Source organism: Corylus avellana, chromosome ca6, assembly GCF_901000735.1.
Source record: "Corylus avellana chromosome ca6, CavTom2PMs-1.0".
NCBI lineage: Eukaryota > Viridiplantae > Streptophyta > Magnoliopsida > Fagales > Betulaceae > Corylus > Corylus avellana.
This window is the reverse complement of record NC_081546.1, coordinates 29589294-29609057: the sequence shown is the minus strand read 5'-3', so window position 1 is coordinate 29609057 and position 19764 is coordinate 29589294. Positions and strand designations below refer to the sequence as shown.

Here is a 19764-nt window from a genome sequence, read left to right as displayed (position 1 = left end):
TGCCTGATCATTAGAGAGACTCCTGGAAAGATGAGAATTGCCATTTGCCAAAGATGAAGAACCAGAGTGATATATCATATATAGTATGAAACACTGCTCATCAGCTTTGAAGAGCTGCCTGTGGCCTTCAAAAATCTTTTTTTTTTAATTTTTTCCTTTGATAAGCGTAGAATTTATTGAAAAAAGAAAAGGTACCCTTAAAAGAGTATATGGGTAACACACACAAGGATTCCTGAAAAAAAATACAACACATAATTGTAATTAAGCACAAAGGGAGAACTTGCAAGTGAAAAATGAATGGACTTACATATAAAACAAAACCCAATTGAAAACCAGTGATTTCCCAAATAAAGATTTAAGCTTTATCAAAGTATACCGTATAGGTCGCAGCGCCATCACTGGGAAAACTAAAGCCACCTTCGATGGAGCCAATACCATGGACGGAGACACAAAGACCCAAATTTGCAGTAACCTTCAACAACAATATTAGAGCTTTTCAAATGATGTCAACAATGGTAGATTGATCAATCTAAAAGAACTATACAGCAAGCCTTGTCCAGGAAAAGCCTTTCAATCAAGCTCTCCTTTGACAGCTTCCTCGATGGGCAGGCTAAGGAGACTTGGCGGCAGTGGGACGGCGTGCGGTGGTTCGATGAATCGTGTTTGGGGGGAAAATTTTGAGTTTTTGTTTGATAATTTTTTTGTTTTTTGTTTTTAATGGGCTGACGTGCCAGTGAGACGTGGCACTGCCACATCAGCATCGCATCGCCATCTCCTATCTACCAGAAACCCTAGCTGCTTCAGAAATCCTAGAGAGCCGCTTCACTTTCCTTCTTGTATTTTTGCCATCTACTACTACCTTTGAGTGATTTCTTCTGTAATCAACGTTTCACCACCACACACGCAACTCCTTAAATCTATCTTCTTTAACGAAATTACCCTTTAGCTCGTAAAGATGGCGTACGCAATGAAGCCGCCGAAGCAGCAGGGTTTGGAAGAATCCCAGGAGCAGATTCACAAGATCAGGATTACTCTCTCCTCTAAGAACGTCAAGAACCTCGAGAAAGGTAATTTTTTTTTGCTTTCATTCGGGCGCATAAGGTGATAATATGATGATGAAATCGTGTAATAAATTTGGTTCTGAGACATGGGTTTAATGTCTCTTTGATTATTATCTTTGAGTTGATTTGGGTTTAGTTGTTTTGAGATGATTTTTGGTTTATCTTCTATTTTAGATAAGACCCATTTGGGGCTTTTTCTAGTTTTTCTAATTTGATTTTCATTAGTTGTTTTTTTTTCATCTTGTAATGTTTGGAATACTTGGCATCTATTAGACTCAATTTTTTTGGTTTCTTTTGTGATTGACAGTTTGTGGTGATTTGGTTCGTGGAGCTAAGGACAAGCGGCTGAGGGTTAAGGGACCAGTGAGAATGCCCACCAAGGTTCTGCACATCACTACCAGGAAGTCCCCTTGTGGTGAAGGTATATATTGTGATATCTTACACTTCTTGGATTCAAATGCCTTTTCAATTAGGCACTTATTAGCTATTTTCTTGTCCAATGTTTTTTTCTAATAAATGCATTATTATGGTTCTTCAGACTAGTCATTGCAACTTATTGCACTCTTCACACTTTGTACCTCACTTATCACAGTGTTTGTTGTTTATGCTAATATTAGCTTCTTTGAACTGTGAAAGGAAACACCTAAGGGCTCATGTATATAAGTCTCGAGTTGTGCTACTCTTCACCCCATTTCACGTCAGCTGACTTGGTGTATTTTCAGTCACTTAAAACATGTCACGTTAGCTTATGTGAATTGAGTGTGATAAATGGGCGTGAATTAGTAGTATTACTCATAAGTCTCGTGATCATCTTGTTGCATAGTGACCTGGAAAAGTAGACCTGAAAAACCCCAAGGGGTTGGCTCTCAGTGGTTGGATAGCCTGGGACTTTGAGTATGCTCATCATGGTCTTAGGTTCAAAACCCACTAAATGCAAACTGCTTCTTGGGGCTATTGGATTGGGGGTTCGCCCCCTAAATTAACGGAGGTGCACTTACGGAAAACTTCTTACTTAGGGTTTGTGCACCCCCGAAATTAGTCGGAGCAAAAGCTCGGGATACCCAGTGCCAAATAAAAAAAAAACATATGTTTATGACTATAGGTTTATTATGAGTTCTTGGGTGTACTTTCTTGTTTGAATAATTGTGTAAGTCTTGGGTTTCAGGTACCAACACTTGGGATAGATTTGAGCTTCGTGTCCACAAGCGAGTTATTGACCTCTTCAGCTCCCCAGATGTTGTTAAGCAGATTACCTCTATTACCATTGAACCTGGTGTGGAGGTTGAAGTTACCATTGCAGATTCTTGAATGCTGCCTACTTTTGCAATCTCCCCCTCTTCTAATCTTTTTAGTTAATTAGACATCCTTACTTTATGTTGCCCTGGTGTCTTGGAATATGCATGTCAAGCATCAGAACTTGATTGGTGCTATAGGGTTAGCGCAGCATGTCTGTTTTTCAGAATGTTTTAAAGTGAAAGGCTTCTGTGAGGGATTTTGGTTTTTTGCAGTTTTTTAAAGCTGAGATGTTGGAATGATTATTAAGTATGTGAAAAATACCTCTTTTTTTTTTTTTTTTTTTTAATAATAATTTTATTAAAAATCACCGACTTCTCACATATTAAAGAATACGTGACAAATTTATAGATTAAGTTCAAGGAAATTTATATTCATTTATTCACCATATTTGATCTTGAATACTTGAGAAATGTTTTTCTTTTCATTTGTGTGTGTGCACACTTGCAAAGATATATGAATGAGCGAAGCCAAGTTTACACGAGCTATGTTCACAAAAATATATTGAGTTGAATAGAGTTTATACGGGTGTATGTTTCATTTAATAATGAAACGTAACTTTGTATTCACAAATAGCTCATATAATAAATTGAGTTTGAGTCGAGCTTGTACGAACCGAATTTGCACGAATGGTACTGAAAATAGGAAAGGCCCATGTGAGAACCCTATCATCATGCTTGCAATTGCAAATCTAAGATTGCTAGAAATCCAACCAAGCACATAGCCATGGAGATAAAACAAGTCCTCATTCAAATTTCAAGCAAAAACAGCCTACATAAACAACTGACCCAGAAGGGCAGAGTTTTGACCCAAACATCTTTTCTTTTTTTATTTATTTTTTATTTTATGTCGGGGAATCTCTTAAAGGCAGGGTCCTTCGGATCCACCCCTGCAAAGTGAACTATGGTATCGTGCATCGCACTCTCAAAAGTTTTACTACACGGAACTGGTTAAATTGCTGATTTTTTACAAGGGGGCTCCAAGAAATTGTTTGCACCCATGAAGTGTTGAACCTTGGACCTTGAAGGAAGTAAACCTTAAAGACCAAAGCCTTCGCCACTTGGGGTTAAACATCTTGACTAATGGAAATAGCCCAAATCTCAAATTAACTAGTGTTTGTGACTTTGGATTAGAGGTTTAAGATCAATCTTGTGGAGCTTGATGGTTCAAATTCTATTGCTTTTCTGAAAAGAAGAAAATAAATAAATAAAAAGAAAAACGATAGTGGATAAATGTCAACTACACTTGTGAACTGCATCGTAATCTGAAAATAAAGGTATTTTTCTTCTCAAAACAATGATACACAAAAATTACTCATGTGTTAAAGAATTCTCATGGAGATAAATATGTCACTAAGGATATGTTTTGGGTGCCGTAAAAAAAACACACACATTTTTTTTTTTTAATGGTTGAGATCTAATTCTTCACGCTCTCTATCTCATGAAAAATTTAAAATTAAATCTACACCGTTAAAAAGCACTTATTTTTTAGGGATAAATGCAAAATTGGTCAATGTGGTTGGCATAATTTACAAATCACTCACTGTAGTTTAAAAAATAATTTATAGGTCCCTAGGATAGGCCAAAATAATATTTTACTCCCTAAACTCATTTTCCGTTAAATGACTTAACAGAAACCGTTACATTATCACATTATACCCAATAAAAATAAGACACGTGTTTTTTTTTTTTTTTTTTTTTTTAAGTTTATGCTTTTAAAAAATGACAAATAAGCTTTTCCACGTCATTTTGAGGCTCCAACACACACTTCACGTCAAATTAAATAAATCTAATCCCTCTATATTTCCTGTGCCGCCGTCGTCTTCATCTTCCCCAACGATTCTTGCCGTCGTCTTCATCTGCGTTTTCCGTTAAGACTTACATCCACACATAAATATTCCTACAAGCACAAGCACCACCTTACACATGCACACTAAGGGACAAAACAAGCCCCACAAAAGAAAAAAAAAACAATTGCATATCTCAAAAAAGAGATCACTTTTTAAAAGATGAACCTATGGTTTACTTTTTAAATCCACAATCTTCCAACATCTATTTAACACAAACTAGAAAGCACTTGCCATAAAACAAAAACAAAAAAACTAGACACACAGAGAGGGAGAGATTGTTTGCATTGCCAAAAAACACAGATGCCCAAATCTCAAACGCAGATGAAGACGACGGCAAGAATCATTAGGGAAGATGAAGACGACAGAGGCACAGGGGATATAGATGGATTAGGTTTATTTAATTTGATGTGGAGTGTGTGTTGGAGCCTCAAAATGACGTGGAAAAACTTATTTGTCATTTTTTAAAAGCATTAAAAAAAAAAAAAAAAAACTCGCCTTATTTTTATTGGGTGTGATGTGTGCCAATGTAATAGTTTTTGTTAAGTCATTTAACGGAAAATGAGTTCAGGGAATAAAATGTTATTTTGGCCTACCCTAGGGATCTATAAATTATTTTTTAAACCACAAGGAGTGATTTGTAAATTAGGCCAACCACAAGGACCAATCTTGCATTTATCCCTATTTTGTAAGTCACCTAAGCCAAATTAGTCCCTAAGATCTCTTGGAGTTTCTTTCTAGAATTAACCTTAGATGCTTTATGGGTCAGCAAAGAAAAAAAGGTTTGCTAATTTAGAAAAGACGGGTTTGATGACTCCAAATGAATCCAACATTAGGTAACATAATCATACTCATTAATTTATTTATTTTCTTCTTCCTTTCCCACAATCTCTCATCAAAAAAAAAAAAAAAAACTCTTCCCAAGACAACCCTAATATATCATAACTTGTCGTCCTTGCCATTGAGCATGGTGTTTGACTGGTCAAATTACTGTTTAATCTCTCTCTCTCTCTCTCTCTCTCTCTCAGAAGAGGACGGTGTTGTAGTAGTCAAAGTCAAAGAAAGAAGCTCCCCATCATGAGAGGGTGACAAAGTATATAGGGTTTAGCAATAACATCAATACTTTAGTTTTAGTTTAAATTTATGACCAATTTGATATGCACACGAAGGACAATCACATGTGCCCTCTTCCTACTTTGAACACTTTCCATTTTAGCCTTTATTATTTTTCTAATGGGAAATTTATAGGATTTGATCACCTACTCAAATTTTCTTTATAAATAGAGATCTAGCCCTACACGACACTTTAATTTTTAGTTGTAAACGTAAGCTTATAAGACCGAACCACTCCAAAATTCATCTCTTTTTCTTTCCGCCGCCACTATTCTCCTCCATTTTACAATTGGTTTACAAAATGCCTTGCACTCATAGATAATTTAGAAGAGTATGGCAGAGGTTGAAGACACTCAAATTCATGACTTCAATTAATAATGTTATTAATAATCATATGATATGAAGAAACCCTTGGAAAAAAAAAATGTACAAACCATAACTTGGAATTGGGAATCACGTGATGCCATTAAGACAAAACCCCCCGACCAAGTGATTAAATTAACTCAAAAACTTCATGAACTTTCAGAGAGAGAGAGAGAGATGATAATAAGCATTTGAAGGATTCAGTCAAAATGATGAAAAATTAAAATTGTAGTAAGAAGAGTTCACTTAATTTGTCTAACACAGAGGAGATCTATGAGGGATGCCCTTTCTTCTACTCATGCTAGTGGCCATGTCTTCATCAGAAACCCTATTGTAATTAGCCGATCTTGAACACACATATAGCCCGCTTCTTTTCTTTCTGACAATCTGAGTGCATGCCACGCTCATGTTCTCCGACCCTGACGAACCCGACGACGAGCTCATCGGCTCGTCGCAGTCCACGATTGTTGAATGAGGTGTCTCCGTCGTCACCTCGTCGTCTCCCATGTCTTGTGGGATCAAGAAATCAGGGCTTAGTTGTAAAGTGTTGCATGCTCTCAGGTATGGTGAGAGGTCCTTATAGTGCTTCAGCACAAAATCCACCTGCATAATTCAGAATCAGAAATATGGTATCAAAGCCGACGTCTTAAGTTTTTTTACCATTTTCTACCGGCTTAACCTTTTGTATGACCGATGATTTAACGTTCAATATGCGCGAATTGAATTGCCAAACATGGTATCTATGTATGTATAACCTTTTAATATGTTCGAGTAATCATGGAAAGAAAGAAACCAAACATGGTAATTAACACAAAAGCATCATAAATCAATTACCTTGCACCCCAGAGAGCAATGGATAAAGGGTTCTTGGAGGCTTCTATCACAAGAAGTGCAGTAGTTTCCAGACCCCTTGAATTGCCTGTTTTGAGGCCTCTTCTTGATAAACACCACTTTGGCACTATTGATTGTATAAGGCTATACATTGGAGTTTCATCAAAATCAGCAAACCACATATAATATATATGGTGAACTAATTAATTAACTAATTTGAATACTAATTAATAATTACCTGAACATTAGAACAGTCTATGAGTTTCTGAAGATCTTCGAGCCGGACAACATCATGATATACATAACGGCGAACTTGAAGAAGCCTATGGAAGCGATGCGATGGCAAACAATGTGGGCAAATACTCGTGCAGCAATCCAGACAACAAATGTTTTTCTCATTTTTTTTCGCTGTTTCGTGATAGGAACAACCTGCAAAGAATTTTTGCGTGTAGAGGGCTTCCAACCATGCAGGCTTCTGAATTCCCTAAACCAATGATCAAATAAAAACAACATGAGTGTCAAAAAAACACACAAGTCATAGAGTAAAGAGAAAGAGAAAGAGAAAGAGAAAGACAAGACAAACCATGATCACATAAACACTTGGAGGGGACAGAAGAGGGTTGCTTGAGGTGTTATCAAAGAAGAGGTAATCAATCAACAGATAGAGGGAGAGTAGGGCATGGAGATGAAGAGTATTTATTGAGGTTCACAAGAGAAGAAAGGGTATATATTTATTCCTTGGAGAGATACACAACATTTTGTCAATAGAGAGAGAGAGAGAGAGAGAGATGGGCAATAAATAAAGGAAGTAAGATATGAGGGGAACGTGGGCGCTGTTCCTGTGTCTCCCATTGTCTAAAACCTTGTTTAAACTAATGTTTCTCATCTCCTTGGCTAAAGAGCTCTAATGCTAAACTAACTAAACTCTTCTTGAAGGAGCTGCCCTAGCAATTTTTATTTTTTATTTTTTATTTTTTATTTGTCTTACCATTTTCTTCTTTGATTCTCATCTCTTAATTGGTGAAATGGGTTGGAGCTAGCTACCCACTTGCATTTGGACTTTGAAAATCAAGAAATAATCAATAATATGCTCAACAATTATTTGTTTGTTAAGTACTATTTACGAGCCAAATACTTGCAAAAAATAAATAAAGAAACAAAGAAACAAAGAGCTAAGTGATCATCCAATATTGGTCGTTTTCCTGCAAGATAGCTGCAATATACTTGATTGTGTGGAAGTAATTAACCAGCCATCCAGGACCGAGGGATATATATTTGTAGCAATTTTGTTACTTGAATTGCTAGCAATATGAGCAATAAATGTGAGAAAACCTTTATGGAGTCTACTCTCGTAATAAATCTTGGGTAGCCTAGCCTCCTATTTGGAAGATGGCCCTCATAAGGGCTTTATCATATTTGCCGGGATCTCGAATTTGGGGCTAAGGAAACTTAAGCTTTTGGGATAACTGGTAATTTACCATGGTATCAGAGCCAAAGGTCGTGGGATTGAACCTTGACTCCGTCAATTCACTCCCCCAATTTAAATTAAATATTTCAGGTATTGGGTCTCACTTATTAAAAAGAAAGTTTGAGCCCACACGTGAGGGAGAGTGTTAAATTAATGATTAAGTGATTAAATTTACATCTTTCCTATCAGGTTAAGCTTTTTGGATAACTAGTAATTTAACATGCATGCTCTCCTGATTTTGAAATCCTTAAAATATATTTTATGGACAAAACATGGACGGATGTACTATTTGCGTTTATTAGATATACACAAAGATCATCTATGTGAAGAAATTCATAAAGAAATAAAAGTAAAAGCAGAAATAAAAATAAAATAGGCACAAAAATTTTACATAATTTTGTCTATGACCTACGTTAACAGATAAAGCTCAAAGGGCTACATTACACTTGATCTTATTGCTTGATTAATATTACAATACAAATACTCTTATTTATAAGATAATTGAAATAGATAAGTATGATAATCAAATCTAATCATCAAACGTGATTACAATCACTCTTATACAAGGTAAATAACATATATTAATATCAATTTAATATATTTCCTTTCTCTAACACTATGGACTATGATAGTTTTTGAAACCGAACGATAAATCTATTTGATAAATAGCCTTACTGTAAGTACTAAAAAATTTGTTAACCTATAATTTAATTACCCTTTATTCACGTTTTGACCCTCATAAAAAAAAAATAATGGTCATTCAGCTTGAGTTGATACAACGTGTGTGGATGGAATCAAGCCACGCATACCATGCGGCCACTTTCTTGTTTTTATTTATTTTATTTTTATTTTGTTAAGTACCACTTGCTTAGTATGAAGTTGGCCAAGTTAGTTAATAAAGCACAACGTTAACTAAAATAAAAAGGATCTTTACTGCTAAAAAAGTTCTTCTTTCCTCAGAAAAAAATAATTATTATTTGCTAGATATTGTCTTTCTGCACGTACGCCTCTTATTCTTCTGAAAAGTTATTCCAGCTATTAATTGTTTCTATATGACTTCAAACTGAAGTAATTAGACCACATATCAAGAAAAGGTCTTCATGAGATCATTGAGATGCAAGAGTGGTAATTAATCCAAAAAGTACCTTAATTCATATATGTTAAAAAGTTCATGGAGAAGTTTTTTCTTATATTTAATTGTCATAGCCAGATAAGATAGCCACAATTAGTATTTCACTCTTCTTGCCCTATCCTTTTTGCTCCCAAAAAAAAAAAACCTATATTAAAACATATATGTTGGCTCGGTTAGTGGAAGCATGGGACTTTGAGTGCTCATCGTGGACTTAAGATTGAAACCCACTAAGTGCAAACTGTTTCTTCGAGCTAGCCCTTCAGGCGAAGCCAACGACTTAACTGGTTCATGCTGAGAGAGTAGCAAAGTTTGGGTCTTGATTTTATCTGATAGGAGTAAGGTGTACGAGGTGACCTACCTTAAAGGGTTTTCGGTCATTAAAAAAAAAATATTGGAGAGGCATTTATTTATTTATTTACCATCTCTAAACCAAACCCCCTATTTGGTTGCTAGAAAATGTGAGAAAGAGTTCATTTTTCTTCATTTGGGGACAGCATACGAGTGTGTCCAATAATATGTGTTAGTGCTTGATGTTTTATTTCATTTTTATTTTGGGTGCAATTTTTATCCCCAACCCACCTCATATGTCGGCTGTCCCTTGAAACTATTTCCCACTTCATGCCCTTTGTGGGGCTCGATCATTTACTCAATAGGTGTATATAGTCCCGTTTGTTAGGGTTGATAAAACTTGATACGCATTCAATGCAAAAATAGCAGGATATGATTGTAGGGTCCTACTCATTTAAGTAAATGGATCGAGAACTAAAGTTGACCTATATAGTCTTATGCTCATGTTTCGATACGGTTTGAACCTGGCATGCGATGCTTAGAATTAGCAAATTTTTACACGATACCTAAATTCAACACAATCTCAATACAAAATTAACTAGTTAAGATTGAAGGTTAAAAAAACATGCAAAATCATAGAGGCAATTACTGCAGTCTAAAGCCATAATGATTTATGGTACTGTTTAAGAACATTGTTCAAAAGCATCAAATGCCTTGAATTTGGTCAGAAACACAAATGCCAGCATAGCCTAACAGTAAGATGATGAAAAGAAAGCCAAAACAAAGAACATGTACGAGGAAACCCGGTTTTTGGGGAATCAAACATACAACCACTCCAACAAGGAGAAGCTGTTGCCTAAATTAATATTAATATTATTATTAATAATAATGTGGTTTTGTCACACTCACACACATACTTGAGGCAGACAAATACAACTCACTAAGCACTAGTGACTAGTGAGGGAAAAATTAATTAATGGAGTAATTAATTATGGGCTTTAGTGCTAATTTTGAGGGAGACCTCGCTTGTTGAGCCTCTCTGTTTAGAGTTAATTTTTAGGGTTTTGTGGTGGCCAAGAAATTGTATTTGCATCATTCCCCATATACCCTTCAATTATGCAGCTCTCACTGCTCATCAATCATGGCGTGCCTCATTACAGTGCAAAGCACAGGTTTTGGTAAAGTGCTAGCTTTTACCAAAAATCAGGGAAGAGTTCAATCTTCTAGCCTTGAGCTGCCTAAACAAAGTGATCATGTCGGTTAGGGCATATGAATTTAGTAGAAGGAGTGGGTTGAATCCGGTTTCTAGCAATTTGTTGTTCGGATAGTTAGTAATTTTGATAATTAATGTGACAAAGTCCATATGAGATTCATTTGCCCAAGCAGATGAGTGAAAATACCCAAAACTTGTTTGGAAATGTGAGCTTCATAGGGACGCTTTCATATTTGGCAAAATTGTTGGAGGTCTCTATCCATTTAAGATTGAGTTTAATGTTTAAATTGCTTGATTGGGGTTTTTGAACTATTATTATATTTTAGAGTGTGTTTAGCCCCGTGATTTTACAAGTTAAAGGTGTGTTTTTAAACAAAATCGTGAAAAAGTGTCATGTTTGAGAGTGCATTTGAAAAAAAAAAGAAATGGTAGCTTGAAAATTATGTAGAAATCGCAGATAAGAGAGCGCGTTTTTAAAAATGTAAGATTTTAAATATCAAACCGCGATTTCGCCAAATTCTTAACTACGTTTTAATAATTGGGCTTTCATTAACTGCGTTTGGAAACCCTTAATTAAACCAAATAGACATTTAGTTAATGACACCCAAATTTAGATATGGGTATTTCATGTGGATTTAAAATGTTTAGAGCAAGTTGTATTATGTATTTAAATTCACCATTTAAATTAGTTAAGTTAGAGCTCTGTTCTCTATTTAATTAGGAACTATTTTTATTATTATTATTATTATTATTATTATTATTATTATTATTATTCTCTCATTTTCTTAAGGTCATGTTATGCCAAAGTTCATACATTAATAAAGTTCCATTTAATTTCACAAGCATATGATAATGGACTCTCTATTCTTCATTCAAGCATTTGAACGGATGACCAAAATCCACAGCAACAAAGTAAGACTTTTACTCTTTATTCCTCATTAATTATTTTTAAAATATTAATTAAATAATTAAGTTCATCATTTCTTATCAACTTAAACTTTTGAATAAACAGTAATTTAACATAGTGTCATATCAGATGTCCTAAATTCTACTCATAACTCTACAATTAATCTTCTAGTTAAACATTCAATATGTTAAATCTCACTTGTTGAGAAGAAGACGTCACAGTGACCGGAGCATTAAAGTATTAATTAAACGAACAATTTCTTGTTAGGTTAGAAATTTCTTCAAACACATACAATAAAACTATCAATGTCGTGTGTCTCTTAAAAAGTACATATTACTCATGTGTTCAAGAGACACAATAGTTTTATAAATTGAAGAAATTTTTATCATTTATTAACCTAAACTTTTGAGATAAGCTATAATTTAAGATATAAAACAAAATTAAAAATAAGGATGTTGAAGAGATTAAGAGATAAGTTTATATTATATGAAATATCCTCTAGGGTCAAACCCTAAGGTGTGTTGTCTTATGTGTGGGATATAGCTAACTCCCACTTCACCCATGCCATGCATGCTAAAAATGAGAGCAAGGGAGACAAGCTTGACGACCAAACCTATCCAATGTACGTCGTCTTCTTTAAAGACCTACTCTACTCTACTCTACTCTACTCTACTCTAGGGGAACAAGTTGGGCACTAGAGAGGAATAAAAATGTTCCAAGTTTTGATACCCATTTGCACCACATAATGATTGATCAAATTCCTCCATTCAAGGATATTGCAAGATCAAACTATGAGCCAACCTTGGGATCTCTGATATTGCTCTTCCAACACTAAGTATTTAGTTTATTTGAGATTCCTTTTAGGTGTCCCTAACCTATTTTGCGTTGGAAAATATTTAGGGTACTATTACGTCAGTTTTGTAAATTGATATGACAGTTTGTTTGGTACTGTAACGTTTGACGTAATCAAAATTCAATTATTTAGTGGGTGACATGGGAAGTGTTATGTAGACTTACAAACTAATATGACGGTTCATGTGCCATTGTCACGTCAATCACAATCAAATTTAAGTGGTTGATTTTGTTGTGTGTCTAACATGGTAAATATTATATGGACTTATAAACTGATATGGTAGTCCATGTGGCATTACCACGTTAGCCACAATCAAATTCAAGTGACTAACGTGGTAAGTACTATATAAATTGTCACATTAGTTTATAAGAGATTTGTAGTAAAAATTGTAGTACCCATAACAACATTCCTTTGATTTGAAAATGTTCCCGACGGATGCAAAGATGTTTTCTTGGGGTTCATTCCATTCCCTTGAAGGAATACCTTTCTAAGTCCTATGAAGTTACAAGCTTTCACATGACTAAATCCCAGATTAATTTTAAGGGTTACTTCCTCTAACATAAGCTTTATGCTTTTTTCTTCATTTTTTTTTAATCATTGAGAAAGGAGCTCCATAAAAAGAAAGTAGGGTAAAGAAGAAGAAAATATATAGTTCTGATGAGAACCCTGCAATCTAAAAACCTATGATGGAAGTAAAGTTTTGGGTGATAAAGAGGCTCTAGATCACCATCACCGACCAATGAAAGTTGCATGATGCATGTGTTTGGTTAATAATCAAACCCAATTAACAAAATATCTCTCCAACATTTAGAAAGAAAAAGGAAAAATGGTAAGCAGCAAATCAGAGAAAAGGAGAAGCCACGTGCCATGAAAAGCAGAAAGGTACTATACTAAGCAAGAACCTCACGTGCAAGAGATCCAGAGGCCAGACTTTAAAAAGAAATTAACCCTAATGTCCAAACTTTCTGACAAGATATTCCTCTCTAAGCTCATTCAAGTTGAAGATGTTGTCTTTTGCTTGGTGGTCAATGGTCAAAGATCCATAAGTGCACCAGACAAGGTGGGTTTAGAAGAACAAACAGATGGGTGGGTCAGCGTGTGAGCCACACAAGGGGTTCTTTATGCTCCTGGTGTGACAGTCTTAGTCTCAGATGTAGAGATTCTCAGCAATTTTATTGTTTAAATTGCTAGCAAATTGAGTAACAACATGTAAAACAGTTAATATGGGACTCACCTGACAAAGCAAATTTAAAGTTGTTCACCCACCTGCTCAAGCAAGTAGACTCCATAAAAACTCTCTTACATTTACTGTTCGAATTGCTAGAGATCCGGATTGTAGAGCCTCCGAAAGACTAAAACCCATTTTGCTTTGTGTAAACAGGGTTTTTATTATAACTGCATGCCCTCACTTTTAAGGGCTAGGTCACGTGGAGAGCCTCTTACTAGTGTTAAAAAAATGCGACATGAGCTCATGTCTCCACTATATATTATTACTGTCTTAGTTGAAAAAAAAACTCTCCCTAGGGAAAGAAGAAGAAGAAGAATAAGAATAAATATAAACCACCCTAGAGCTCATTAGCTGGCTTTAATCTCACCCATTCATCATTTTGGAAAATCATAATGTTATTGGTGATGATGGAAAATCATAATGTTATTGGTGTTGATATCCAGAATGAACTGAATCACAAAAAAAAAAAACTAGCTAGAATAAAGGGTGCAGAAGTTCCGTTGCCATCTGATTCAAGTGCATTATTGACTAGACACTTCATGGACCTGATATGGCATTCAATATGGAAACATGTCAGATGCACTTGAAAAACTTAATAGCCAATACAAGAACCAGTGCAAACTTGAAAGATTATGCAGAAATGGTTGATCCAAGTATAGAGGGAAAGATTCAATGTCATGAACCTAGGTATTCATTTTGGGATCAGTCTAGTAGAGAACGGGTTAGTTTTGTCTGCTTATCAACACAAAGATGAACCCAATTTTCCAATCTGCCCACTGGTTTGCTCATTGTAAGGAAGGGAATTAATATACTGGTTTATCAACTCTGTACCTCAGGTTCATCACTATTTCAAACTGTAATCAATACAATATTCCATTAGAATGGCTGTTATTTGGCCACTACAGACAACTAACCAGACCATTATCACTTTTCTTTTTTTCTAAATCAGGCACTAAACAGCTGTAATACTTCACATCTTCCCCATGTCATAACCTTTCCGGGCCTGTTTATTTAAAACATATCATACAATTGAAATACATTATATTAAAAAAAAAATCAATAAAACAAGAGAAAATCAGATATGGAGAAATGATATTTCAAATAGATCAAACCTAGTTTTAAGGCTTCTGAGCAGAAAACATGATGAAAGATTGCTGAACTTTGCTTGAGTAGTTGGTGAGGCCACATGATGTGCATAAGTCCTTGATCTCTTCCTCTGTCAAGTAATTATAGTTCTGCAGACTCCTCTGCACCACCCCCCCAAACAAACAAAAAAAGAAAAGAAAAAAAAAGAAAAAGAAAGATATGTGGTAAGAGTCCATCTTCATGGCATATATGAATAAATCAAAATTTCCTTCAAAAGGACCTTAGATCCTATGACCACATTAACAGTTGTATCGTAGATCCACCCATTGACAGGCCATACCTGAGACCAGTAGTCTCTGACCAAAATGCTAACTTTAAGGTCATGTTGGCAATCATAAGACTTAATATACAATATAAGGCAAAGACAAATGGTTATTGGTACACAGTCTCATATTCACAAGGGGCAAACAATTAATAATAGATTGAGATGGATAGATTTAACAGGTGAAAATAGATCAGAACCCAGAAAATGAGTTAGAATCTCCTATTATAATGGAATATCATGAACAGATTAGGAATCAACAGTCCAAGTGTTTGAATAAAGAAGAGGTAAAGTAGGATTTCAATTACATAAAAAAGTTTCGTTCAAGAATTCTTCACATTTATTAGACAATACACAACCAACTCCTCTCTGTATGTTCAATAAATTTCACTATTGCAGCTCTTTATCAACTGGTCAAACAGTAAGAGTAATTCATCAAGCAAATGGAACACATCCCAGAAAACTGAAATACACCCACCCAAATAGGATTTAATGCATTGAACGAGTATTACCTGCCTAAGAGAGCGCAATATCCAGGGAGTAGATGAATTGTATAGCAAAAATGTCGTTCCTACAAAGACTCCACCACTTCGCAATATACGAGTGATTTCAGCAACCTGACAATTATGCAATAGAATTTTATTAGTTAACAAATACCTTTAAAAGAGTGATACATCCATTTAAATGGAGCAAAGAGAAACTTCAAAACATATATGATAATTGCATGGTCTTTTTCTTATGGGGATGGTGAACAGGATACTGACAAATCTTGTCTGTGTGTGTGTGTGTGTTTTCCTGGTACAAACCAAGACAAACTTTTTCCCGAGAAGGTATCTGGACTCTGAACAGTTGACTTGTCCCTGGACATGTGGTAGGATTCAAACTTGAGCCAATGTTTCCTGAGGTGTTGTGCATCCAAGTTGATGATTGAGCCACATAGACCAAACCAATTCAACGAGGGCATAGTGTGATAAGATCAGTATAGGCTTGGAGTAGATGGAGGATTGTGCTGTTCTAGATAAGTTTCATATTTTTGGTTGCCTAAACGCATTTATTCTGGAAAATATGAAGTCCTAGCTATTGAAAAACTTTGAGAAGAATATCAGAGGAAGAAACAGCACTTACAGCATTGGAAGGAGACGGCCAGCAATGCAAAGCTGCTCCAGCATGAACAGCAGCAACTGATCCTGATGAAAATGGAAGCCTAGAGACATCTGCCCTTACAAGAGCAAGATTACTGCAGATTCTCCAATGAAGTGTGAATCAGGATAGCAATTTCTTCTCTTATACAATCTATAGAAAAATAGACATAAATATTGAACGATTTCATGTCGTAACAGCTATAACTAGATAGTCTCCGACAGGTAAGCTAAACTTACGTAGTTAAAAGAGTGCTATCACTCTTGATGAAATTATAACACTGGCGAAGCATATTTTCAGAAAAATCAAGTGCAATAACTCCAGAATAGGTCCCAGATTTGGCAAACTTTCTGGAAAACAAACCACTCCCGCAGCTAACATCTACCAGAAGACCACCTTCAGCAGATTTAAAGTACTCCTGCGCCATTTTGAACTGTAATGGATATCAAATGTCATGTGACTGCAATGTTAGAGTTGAAAAAGATGTTGCTCTAATCCTTTTACACATGAATAGTGGCGTGTAACAGTTTGTCAATTTATAATTTCTCAGAGTTCTTGGAGATTTTTTCTTCTTTTAATATACATTAGGGATTCTCTTGTATATTTTCTATGTGCTAGGATTGCGCCCCTCTGCGATTTTAATGAATTTGAATTACTTATCAAAAAATATAACAAGCGTATGGACTAAGTAAACATTGATGCACAAGGGCAGAAGCAGCTTGAGATTGCTTCAGATGAGGATACAATTTAAAGGATAGATTATTTTTCCAAGATCATAAGGAGACTCCACAAACCTATACATATAAAGTTGCTCCCACTGCAGCTTTTTCTTTCAGAATCACCCTCACGAAGCGTTTTACAAATATTGGTGCATTTGAACCACACTAAAATCCAAGAAAGACATACCTCTTCATCAGGCCCAGGGAAGCCACTTCGGTTAAAATTCTGACGCCAGCCTCTTTCATACAAGAATGAAACAAGTGGACTCCTAAAAATGGTGCAAGCACCAAAGGTAAGACATACCCAAACAATTAGCTATCTTATGCAATCTCAAATCTCATATCCAAGGCATGGTCTAATTTTTCAATTCCTAATAACTTGACCAAATTCAGCAAGAAAATAACCAGTGTATAATTGGGAGAGAAAATCAATTCATGTATACCGGAACAGCTCAGTCCCAGTGGGTTTGACTTCAACATATTCCCTTGAACCAGCAGTAACTGTGAGATCCAGATAGATGTCTTTGCTGGAGTATGACTTACTGCATCTTTTACACATGAAACCAGACCTGTAAATTGCTGGTCTGCATGTTTCACAGTTATCAAGTCAAACCTTCAGGCCGAAACAATAAGTCAAATTCTAACCAGATAAAAGAAAAATCCAGAAAAATGAAACAAAGAATATGTACCTGCAGGTATCATTATGCATTCTAACTTACAAGTTAATACCTGGAGGGCCTTTTCTTATCAGTGGTTCATAACATACTGGGCATGCAAATAACTCTACTTCCGATTTCTGATTCTGCTGAGTTCCTAACTCCTGAAAGCACATACTTTTATTAATTTCTATACACTGGATAAAAAGGGAACCATACACTTGATGAAAAAAAAGGAAGTGTTGAAGTTACTGTGCTTACGTAATTTCTTCAATTCTCATCAAGACACACACACAAACAAACAAACAAAAAAAAAAAAAAAAAGAGAAAAGAAACCCAGCATTAAGAACTTTTTATAAAATGATTGAGCTGTTATACTCGTGTACTGCAAAAGAAAATTCCTGTGATCCTCAACCCAATTTCAAGCCATTTAAGGTCAACATGATCAACCTATATTGAAAACATTAGGTGAATATAAACTCATCTCAAACTAATGCACATCAAAACATCTCATTCATAACACTGACTCAATCTGTCTCTTTTTTCCCAAGAAAGACTTCCTACTCTACATGTGGCTTAGCATCAGATTAGGAATGCGCACCAAGTCAACAATGACAAACATCTCTTGGTAACATCAAAGGAATCAGGATTACTCACTCATCAAATGTTTACCTTTCCCCAACATTTCGCTATTTGTTTCCGAAAATGAATTAAAATATGTTTGTTTATGAGCCATAGAAACCAACGTCTTCTATATTTCTTAAAAATCAGCACAAGAATATCAGCATTAGTGAAGCACAAGATATTTTGCAGTGTGTGTGTTCTCTAACATCTTGCAACAGAAAGGGGTCTTGTGAATTCATTTCTATTCTTCATATTCATTTATTTATTTTGGATAATTGAGTAACTTTTATAGATCACAAACAAACACATTACAGGCAAACTTTAGCCACAGCTAAAGACAAACTCCAGAAACCCAACCTAACTGCTCCCAAGCAGCAGGAAAAACACTAAACCAACAGGGAAATTCCAACACTTGATAGCCAAACAAAACAAGCTAAACCAAAATCTCCTTATCAATACCCCAAGAGCAACAAAGCTCAGCATTCCTAGCAGTAGACCAAAACTTGCGTTTTGTCCAAAGTTTAGCTCTAACCTCCCAATGGATTTGCTGCAAAATTTGCTCTTCTGTACGAGGATGGCCAGCATGCTCGATTTCGTTCCTGTGTTTCTCCACAAGTTGTAAATTGAAGACCCAAAGCCAAGTCTACAAATATTAGCTTGTAAAGTTTTCTTCTTCCAATGATCCAACCCCACATATATAACATCTTCCCATCTAATAGGAGGATTCAAATCACCACATTTCTGCATGACCGAAGTCCAAATTCTCTTACTAACTCCTCATTCGAAAAACAGGTGCTCTCTATGTTCAATCACACTTCTACAAAAAGCACACCTCACATCCCCTGTAAAACCCCAATGCAGCAACTTGTTCTCAGTAGTGTGGAGACCCTAAACCTCCTCACACATTCAAAGAAAAATCTTGAGATGGAATATATATTATTAGCTTACATATTCTAAATCTCTCAATACCTATTGAATCCTCCTATTAGCTTTCATATTATTATCTCTCAATAACCCTCTCCTCCCTCCACAGATAATGTTCTCAGAAACACTTGAAAAATATTTCTAACTAGTTGTTCAAGCATTACACTCGTGTTAACTTTTTTGCCTAACTTGGGATTGAGTAAAGTTTTATTATTTAAGCTTAAGCCTCCTAATAGAAAATGGTGAATTTAAGCTTAAGCCTTCATGTGTAGACTCAAACAATGAAACATGTTACTAGCAATATGATATTATTACAACAGAAATGATAATATAATGAAATAGGTAAAGGGATAAGAGTAGGGAGTAATTGGGTATTACCGGTTCTAGAGCAACCACAGAGCTGGCGCGAATGGTGGAAGAAGGGAACCGGAGGCGAGGACGGAGTTGGGAATCGTGAGGAGGAAAGTATGGGCATTTCGGGAATGAGGTTTGGCGAAGTGGGTGAACCTGGTGAAGGAACGAGGAAGCTACGGCCATCGGCTCCGACCACTCTTCTTCTTCCTTTGTTTCTTTGTCTTGTGCTTAATTAACTGATTCTCGCGGAGCTTAACGGTTTGTTGTTTGGGAAACAACCAAGTGTCCAAATCTACTCCTCAAAACTATTACCTGCCCCCAAAGGATTAAAACAAATTAAAAA

General features: G+C 35.6%; 3 protein-coding genes across 4 annotated transcripts; 1 reads left to right on the top strand and 2 right to left on the bottom strand.

The window, feature by feature from the left end:
* The first annotated feature begins 823 nt into the window (after positions 1-823).
* LOC132184443 (small ribosomal subunit protein uS10y) lies at positions 824-2606 on the top strand. Its single transcript, XM_059598084.1, has 3 exons — positions 824-1067; positions 1369-1482; positions 2227-2606. Exons 1-3 carry the CDS (start codon positions 956-958, stop codon positions 2367-2369), a joined length of 369 nt encoding a protein of 122 aa, XP_059454067.1. The 5' UTR covers positions 824-955; the 3' UTR covers positions 2370-2606.
* Positions 2607-5931: 3325 nt separating this feature from the next.
* LOC132185885 (protein RGF1 INDUCIBLE TRANSCRIPTION FACTOR 1) lies at positions 5932-7160 on the bottom strand. The gene is made up of 4 exons (XM_059599689.1): positions 7091-7160; positions 6746-6991; positions 6511-6651; positions 5932-6279 (listed from the first exon to the last, which is right to left on the bottom strand). The coding sequence occupies exons 1-4, from the start codon at positions 7091-7093 to the stop codon at positions 5932-5934; spliced, it is 738 nt and encodes a 245-aa protein (XP_059455672.1). The 5' UTR covers positions 7094-7160.
* A 6764-nt stretch (positions 7161-13924) lies between these two features.
* On the bottom strand, positions 13925-19694 carry LOC132184416 (uncharacterized methyltransferase At2g41040, chloroplastic). 2 transcript variants are annotated; one of them, XM_059598043.1, is made up of 9 exons: positions 19446-19694; positions 17583-17683; positions 17307-17447; positions 17051-17132; positions 16384-16577; positions 16130-16241; positions 15517-15621; positions 14709-14843; positions 13925-14141 (listed from the first exon to the last, which is right to left on the bottom strand). In XM_059598043.1, the coding sequence occupies exons 1-8, from the start codon at positions 19602-19604 to the stop codon at positions 14715-14717; spliced, it is 1023 nt and encodes a 340-aa protein (XP_059454026.1). In that variant the 5' UTR covers positions 19605-19694; the 3' UTR covers positions 13925-14141; positions 14709-14714. The 2 variants fall into 2 exon arrangements, with proteins under 2 accessions (XP_059454026.1, XP_059454025.1); XM_059598042.1 differs by lacking the exon at positions 13925-14141 and adding an exon at positions 14148-14599 and having other exon boundaries at positions 19446-19693.
* Positions 19695-19764: the final 70 nt, after the last annotated feature.

What these genes read in the sequence shown, in the direction of transcription:
- LOC132185885 (XM_059599689.1), bottom strand. An exon ending in TAGACTGTTCTAATGTTCAG is followed by an intron (nt 6,652 to 6,745) that starts GTAATTATTAAT and finishes TCCAATGTATAG; the next exon opens with CCTTATACAATCAATAGTGC. An exon ending in ATTGCTCTCTGGGGTGCAAG is followed by an intron (nt 6,280 to 6,510) that starts GTAATTGATTTA and finishes TGAATTATGCAG; the next exon opens with GTGGATTTTGTGCTGAAGCA.
- LOC132184416 (XM_059598043.1), bottom strand. Translation starts at nt 19,604, where the DNA reads ATGGCCGTAGCTTCCTCGTTCCTTCACCAGGTTCACCCACTTCGCCAA. An exon ending in ACTGGGACTGAGCTGTTCCG is followed by an intron (nt 17,133 to 17,306) that starts GTATACATGAAT and finishes CACCATTTTTAG; the next exon opens with GAGTCCACTTGTTTCATTCT. An exon ending in TCCCTGGGCCTGATGAAGAG is followed by an intron (nt 16,578 to 17,050) that starts GTATGTCTTTCT and finishes TATCCATTACAG; the next exon opens with TTCAAAATGGCGCAGGAGTA.
- LOC132184443 (XM_059598084.1), top strand. Translation starts at nt 956, where the DNA reads ATGGCGTACGCAATGAAGCCGCCGAAGCAGCAGGGTTTGGAAGAATCC. An exon ending in CGTCAAGAACCTCGAGAAAG is followed by an intron (nt 1,068 to 1,368) that starts GTAATTTTTTTT and finishes TGTGATTGACAG; the next exon opens with TTTGTGGTGATTTGGTTCGT. An exon ending in GAAGTCCCCTTGTGGTGAAG is followed by an intron (nt 1,483 to 2,226) that starts GTATATATTGTG and finishes CTTGGGTTTCAG; the next exon opens with GTACCAACACTTGGGATAGA.